The sequence below is a fragment of the Coregonus lavaretus genome (assembly GCF_964263955.1).
Source record: "Coregonus lavaretus genome assembly, contig: HAP1_SCAFFOLD_343, whole genome shotgun sequence".
NCBI lineage: Eukaryota > Metazoa > Chordata > Actinopteri > Salmoniformes > Salmonidae > Coregonus > Coregonus lavaretus.
In genome coordinates this window covers 494,297-502,005 of record NW_028157704.1, presented here as the reverse complement: position 1 = coordinate 502,005, position 7,709 = coordinate 494,297, and the positions used below count along the sequence as shown (strand labels likewise).

At 46.8% G+C, this 7,709-nt stretch overlaps 1 protein-coding gene across 1 annotated transcript; it reads left to right on the top strand.

Moving 5' to 3' along the window:
- Positions 1 to 4: 4 nt before the first annotated feature.
- LOC311125041 (ras-related protein Rab-40C-like) lies at positions 5 to 6,705 on the top strand (the record flags this gene model as incomplete). Its single annotated transcript, XM_084199122.1, has 4 exons — positions 5 to 61; positions 571 to 648; positions 2,105 to 2,327; positions 5,359 to 6,705. Coding segments are annotated over 4 exons (633 nt in total), but the record flags the coding sequence as incomplete, so codon positions are not given.
- Between the last annotated feature and the right edge of the window lie 1,004 nt (positions 6,706 to 7,709).

The following is a 7,709-nucleotide window of genomic DNA, read 5'->3' as shown; positions in this document are numbered from 1 at the left end:
GGACACGTCAGGACAGGGGAGGTTCTGCACCATCTTCAGGTCCTACTCCAGAGGAGCTCAGGTAGGAACACACATTCTGCTGACATAGAACACACATTCTGCTGACACAGGACACACATTCTGGTGACATAGTACACACATTCTGGTGATTTAATACACATTCTGCTGACATAGGACACACATTCTGCTGACACAGTACACACATGCTGCTGACACAGTACACACATTCTGCTGACATAGTGTATATATATATTTTATTTATTTATTTATATGTTATTTATTTATTTATTTATTTATTGTTTCATTCACTTCTCTTTTTGACCTGCACTGTTGGAGCTTAAGAATTTCACTGTACCCTGCAGTTACATCTGAGACCCTGTGCATGTGACTAATAAACTCATCTAATCGAATCTAGTACACACACAATCTAATGACTTAGTACACACACACACACCCCCATTGTACTGACACAAGCCCCCTACTGAGTGTGTTTGGCTGGCCTTCTCTGCTTGTCCTACTCCTATAAACAGGACAGAAAAGAACAATGCCTGATGTGTGTGTGTTCTCCAGGGGATCCTGCTGGTGTATGACATCGCAAACCGCTGGTCGTTCGAAGGCATCGACCGCTGGATACGAGAGATTGACGAGGTACGGAGAGGAGGGGGGAGGAGAGGAAGGGAAGGGAAATGGGGGAGAGGAGATGAGAGAGGGAAGATGAGAGGAGAGGAGGGGAGAGGAGAGGAGATGAGAGGATAGAAGGGAGCGAGGGTAGAAGGTGATCTCGGATCAGCTTTCTCCCTTTCCAATCTTACCTTAACATTAGAATTATTCCACAATACTGACGACGGATCAGCTAGAGATATATTATAAACTATGGCTACAAATATTGAGGTGGTTCATTCTAACGCTATTATAATCCACTAAATCCAGATTTGGCACATCATTGTGCACGTTACACATCATGAAATACACTGAGTGTACAAAACATTTCCATGACATAGACTGACCAGGTGAAAGCTCTGATCCCTTATTGATGTCACTTGTTAAATCCACTTCAATCAGTGTAGATGAAGGGGAGGAAACAGGTTAAAGAAGGATTTGTAAGCCTTGAGACAATTGAGACATGGATTGTGTATGTGTGCCATTCAGAGGGTGAATGGACAAGACAAAAGATTTAAGTGCCTTTCAATGGGGTATGGTAGTAGGTGCCAGGCGCACCGGTTTGTGTCAAGAACTGCAATGCTGCTGGGTTTTTCACGCTCAACAGTTTCCCGTATGAATCAAGAATGGTCCACCACCCAAAGGACATCCAGCCAACTTGACACAACTGTCAACATGGGAGTGAACATGGGCCAGCATCCCTGTGGAACGCTTTCAACACCTCAAAGTCCATGCCCAGAGGAATTGAGGCTGTTCTGAGTGCAAAAGGGGGTTCAACTCAATATTAGGAAGGTGTTCTTAATGTTTTGACCACTAAGCGTACTGTATATTGAGGCAAAAAATTACAGACAGTAGCGTACAAATAGCTAAATAAAACTCAATTGAATGAACATGAAATATATTTCAATATCATTCCAATATGTAGTCTATACTGTATCTTTTAATACAGTCATCTGAGTTTTCATTTGGAGCGTCATTAGATCCTTCACTTGTTATGCAAAGAAATGGGCTGCTTTGTATTTGTAGTCACATTCGTTCTGAAGTTATCAGCGGTCACAGAAAGACAGATAAACATCTTGATTTTGTGTTTAGCGGAGATCTTCTGTGTATAAAGCGACGCGGTAGGGGAGGAAAAACGCATCTAACAACGTACTTAGCTGCTCTAAGAGTGGTCTGAGGCAGTCGTTAAATAACAATATTTTTTCAAGACCAACTTTAGAAATGATGGTTTTGGGGAACTGCTCAGAGATTGAACGATGCTCCTATGAAAGGTTCTAACGATGAACTTAGCCTTAAGATGCTTTTGGGAAACCGGTCCCTGATCTCTATATTATCTGAAAGGGACGGTTGTAACAGTTCCCTTGCTTTATTTTACTTACTACTATTTTCTGCTTCCTGTAAATCACTTAAATGCCTCCCCCCACCTCCCTCTCCCTCCCATCAGCATGCCCCGGGTGTACCTCGTATCCTGGTAGGTAACCGGCTCCACTTGGCGTTCAAGCGCCAGGTTCCTACGGAGCAGGCCCGGGCGTACGCTGAGAAGAATGGCATGACCTTCTTCGAGGTCAGCCCGCTCTGCAACTTCAACGTCATCGAGTCGTTCACAGAGCTGTCTCGCATCGTACTGATGAGGCACGGCATGGAGAAGTTCTGGAAGCCCAACAGAGGTAGGGGGGGGGGGCTCTACACTGAGATTTTTTTACAAGGAGTACATGTGCTCCTAATTACAAAAATGTAGACAATTAGAAAATACAGGGTTTAGGAGCACCAGAAGATAAAAATAAGATTGAGATACAGCCTACATACAGCCTATATGCATCCTAGCTGTCCTACTATTAATATATTAATATATACCATTTAGCAGAAGCTTTTATCCAAAGCGACTTAGACATGCGTGCATACATTTTTACATATGGGTGGTCCCGAGAATTGAACCCACTATCCTGGTCATGCAAGCGCCATGCTCTACCAAGTGAACTACAGAGGACCATGCTGTACCAACTGAACTACAGAGGACCATGCTCTACCAACTGAACTACAGAGGACCATGCTGTACTAACTGAACTACAGAGGACCATGCTTTACCAACTGAACTACAGAGGACCATGCTGTACCAACTGAACTACAGAGGACCATGCTTTACCAACTGAACTACAGAGGACCATGCTCTACCAACTGAACTACAGAGGACCATGCTCTACTAACTGAACTACAGAGGACCATGCTCTACCAACTGAACTACAGAGGACCATGCTCTACTAACTGAACTACAGAGGACCATGCTCTACTAACTGAACTACAGAGGACCATGCTCTACTAACTGAACTACAGAGGACCATGCTCTACCAACTGAACTACAGAGGACCATGCTCTACCAACTGAACTACAGAGGACCATGCTCTACCAACTGAACTACAGAGGACCATGCTCTACTAACTGAACTACAGAGGACCATGCTCTACCAACTGAACTACAGAGGACCATGCTCTACTGAGTTACAGAGGACCATTCTCTACTAACTGAACTACAGAGGACCATGCTCTACTGACTGAACTACAGAGGACCATGCTCTACTAACTGAACTACAGAGGACCATGCTCTACTAACTGAACTACAGAGGACCATGCTCTACTGAGTTACAGAGGACCATGCTCTACTAACTGAACTACAGAGGACCATGCTCTACTAACTGAACTACAGAGGACCATGCTGTACTAACTGAACTAAAGAGGACCATGCTGTACTAACTGAACTACAGAGGACCATGCTCTACCAACTGAACTACAGAGGACCATGCTGTACCAACTGAACTACAGAGGACCATGCTCTACTGAGTTACAGAGGACCATGCTCTACTATTTTTATTTTATTTTTATTTCACCTTTATTTAACCAGGTAAACCAGTTGAGAACAAGTTCTCATTTACAACTGCGACCTGGCCAAGATAAAGCAAAGCAGTGCGATTAAAAACAACAACACAGAGTTACATATGGGGTAAAACAAAACAAAGTCAAAAATACAACAGCAATACATATAATATACAGTGTGTGCAAATTTAGCAAGTTATGGAGGTAAGGCAATAAAATAGGCTATAGTGCAAAATAATTACAATTAGTATTAACACTGGAATGATAGATGTGCAAGAGATGATGTGCAAATAGAGATACTGGGGTACAAATGAGCAAAATAAATAACAATATAGGGATGAGGTAGTTGGGCGGGGTAATTTCAGATGGGCTGTGTACAGGTGCAGTGATCGGTAAGGTGCTCTGACAACTGATGCTTAAAGTTAGTGAGGGAGATAAAAGTCTCCAGCTTCAGAGATTTTTGCAGTTTGTTCCAGTCATTGGCAGCAGAGAACTGGAAGGAATTGCGGCCAAAGGAGGTGTTGGCTTTGGGGATGACCAGTGAGATATACCCGCTGGAGTCTAACTGAACTACAGAGGACCATGCTCTACTAACTGAACTACAGAGGACCATGCTCTACTAACTGAACTACAGAGGACCATGCTCTACTGAGTTACAGAGGACCATGCTCTACTAACTGAACTACAGAGGACCATGCTGTACTAACTGAACTACAGAGGACCATGCTCTACTGAGTTACAGAGGACCATGCTCTACTGAGTTACAGAGGACCATGCTCTACTGAGTTACAGAGGACCATGCTCTACTAACTGAACTACAGAGGACCATGCTCTACTAACTGAACTACAGAGGACCATGCTCTACTGAGTTACAGAGGACCATGCTCTACTAACTGAACTACAGAGGACCATGCTCTACTGACTGAACTACAGAGGACCATGCTGTACTAACTGAACTACAGAGGACCATGCTCTACTGAGTTACAGAGGACCATGCTCTACTAAGTTACAGAGGACCATGCTCTACTAACTGAACTACAGAGGACCATGCTCTACTAACTGAACTACAGAGGACCATGCTCTACTAACTGAACTACAGAGGACCATGCTCTACTGAGTTACAGAGGACCATGCTCTACTAACTGAACTACAGAGGACCATGCTCTACTGACTGAACTACAGAGGACCATGCTGTACTAACTGAACTACAGAGGACCATGCTCTACTGAGTTACAGAGGACCATGCTCTACTGAGTTACAGAGGACCATGCTCTACTGAGTTACAGAGGACCACGCTCTACTGAGTTACAGAGGACCACGCTCTACTGAGTTACAGAGGACCACGCTCTACTGAGTTACAGAGGACCATGCTCTACTGAGTTACAGAGGACCACGCTCTACTGAGTTACAGAGGACCACGCTCTACTGAGTTACAGAGGACCACGCTCTACTGAGTTACAGAGGACCATGCTCTACTGAGTTGCAGAGGACCACGCTCTACTGAGTTACAGAGGACTACTTTAGAAGCACATCTCCTAAAGAAGCTATCCCGTTGTTTCTTTCTGAGCCACCAAATGTTTGCATACCACTGGTAAAGTTACCACACGGATTATTATATATGTGGTTACCAGGTTACTAGCTAGCTAATGCTTTAACATGACTGAACAAGGTTGTATTAAGGTTAGCATCTCCTGTGTATGAACTCTCTCTCTCTCTCTCCCCTCTCCTCTCTCTCTCCCCTCTCCTCCCTCCCTCTCCTCTCTCTCTCCCCTCTCCTCCCTCCCTCCCCGCTCTCTCCTCTCCTCCCTCCCCTTTCTCTCGCTCTCTCCAGTCTTCAGTCTTCAGGACCTGTGCTGCAGAGCGATTGTCTCCTGCACGCCCGTCCACCTGATTGACAAGCTGCCGTTGCCCGTGGCGATAAAGTCCCACCTCAAGTCCTTCTCTATGGCCAATGGGATGAACGCAGTGATGATGCACGGACGCTCCTATTCGCTGGCCAACGTGGCGGGCGGGTCTAAAGGGAACAGTCTGAAGCGCTCTAAATCCATCAAACCCCCCCAGAGCCCCCCACAGAACTGCACACGCAACAACTGTAAAATCTCCTAGTAATAGACCCTGTCTGGGGGGGAGGGGGAGACTGAGACCCTAAACACACTGAAACAGACCACCTCCCTTCCACTGAGGGGACAGAGAAGAAGAGGAGAGGTTGCGTAGGGCCTGTGGGAGAACCAAGACTGAGACCTACTCTACACCCTGAGGAGGGGAGACACCCTGAAACAGACCCTTACCCCCTACCCTACACCCTGAGGAGGGGAGACACCCTGAAACAGACCCTTACCCCCTACCCTACACCCTGAGGAGGGGAGACACCCTGAAACAGACCCTTACCCCCTACCCTACACCCTGGGGAGGGGAGACACCCTGAAACAGACCCTTACCCCCTACCCTACACCCTGAGGAGGGGAGACACCCTGAAACAGACCCTTACCCCCTACCCTACACCCTGAGGAGGGGAGACACCCTGAAACAGACCCTTACCCCCTACCCTACACCCTGGGGAGGGGAGACACCCTGAAACAGACCCTTACCCCCTACCCTACACCCTGGGGGGAGAAGGAGAGGAGGTGAAACCTACTCTCTGTATGAGGAGGAGACCAGACATCTATGGTCAACCCTCGTCCATAGGAGGGGCTTGGCTGACCCCCTACCTCTGACCAATGACGTGCCCCCTCCCCCTCGAGTGACTGCAATCCACATTTTGGTTTTGTTAAACTAGCCATGGGCAACAATTAAAGTCCAAAACCTTGACACACAAAGGCTGCGTTTACACAGGCAGCCCAATTCTAATATTTTTCCCAATTATTGGCAAAACATCTGATCTCATACCCTACTGAGTTCTAGTGTGTTTCCCCTCCCTTCCGCTCCTCTCCTCTCCTCTCCTCTCCCCTCCCGTCCCTGTTGATCTGAGTATTGCCTCCTGCCGTCCCATGATTCATATCTGTTAAATAATAGATGTTCTCTTCATGGATCTCTGGAGCTTTTTACATCTCCCTCACTCTGCCTGTTCTCTCCATCTCTCTCTCTCTCTCTCTCTCTCCATCTCCCTCTCTCCATCTCTCTCTCTCTCTCTCCTTCCTCTCTCCTCTCTCTCTCTCTTTCTCTCTCTCTCTCCTCTCTCTTTCTCTCTCTCTCTCCTTCCTCTCTCCTCTTTCTCTCTCCTTCCTCTCTCCTCTTTCTCTCTCTCTCCTCCTCCCTCTCTCCCTCCATCTCCCTCACTCTGCCTGTTCTCTCTCCTCTCCGTCTCTCTCTTCTCTCCTTCCTTTTCATCTCTGTCTCTCTCTCATTCCTCTCTCCTCTCTATCTCTCTCCTTCCTCTCTCTCTCCTTCCTCTCTCCTCTCCCTCTCTCTCTCCCTCTCCTCCTCTCCACTCTGCACCAGTTTCCAGTGCAGCCGGTGAAGGAACTCCCCTATCTTCCCCACAGCCTCCAACTCCCAGGCTGCATCTGAAATGGCACCCTATTCCCTACACAGGATCTGGTCTAAAGTAGTGCACTATGTAGGGTATAGGGTGCCATTTGGGACGCAGGCCCAGACTCACCCAATGAAGCCTGGTTGTCAGGCTGAGTGGTGTTCTCTTCTCACTGGATGGCGGCCATATTGTTTTCCTACACAGACAGTCAGCGATGTGAGCATGGAGCCCTGGAGTTTCTCCTATTCAGGGAAGTCTCCTGACCCTCAAAGCAATTTTTCTCCCTCATTGTTCCGTGTTTTACTGAACTAACTTCCCTCTGGTCTAAGAGAGGCTGCAGTATAAACCGCTATAAGGACAGACTCCTTTGGATGGGTGGATGGATGGGTGGATGGGTGGATGGATGGATGGATGGATGGATGGATGGATGGATGGATGGATGGATGGCCTTTTCTCATTTGGGAAAAGTCTGTCCGCTCTCCTCCGTCACCCAGAAACCAATAAGTGGTCGAGGAGGGTCAATTTGTTAGTAGGTAAATGGAAGACTGTCCTCCCCTCCTCAATAGTCACCTTTCATCAAGGATAGTCATGTGTGTCCTACCTGAGTCCTTCGCGGAAGAGTTTTGAAAAGTTTTTAAAAATCACTTTACACATTTATTTTGGGATTCCACCCTGTAAACAATTTGCCTGGTGACGTGTGAGTGGAGAGGAGT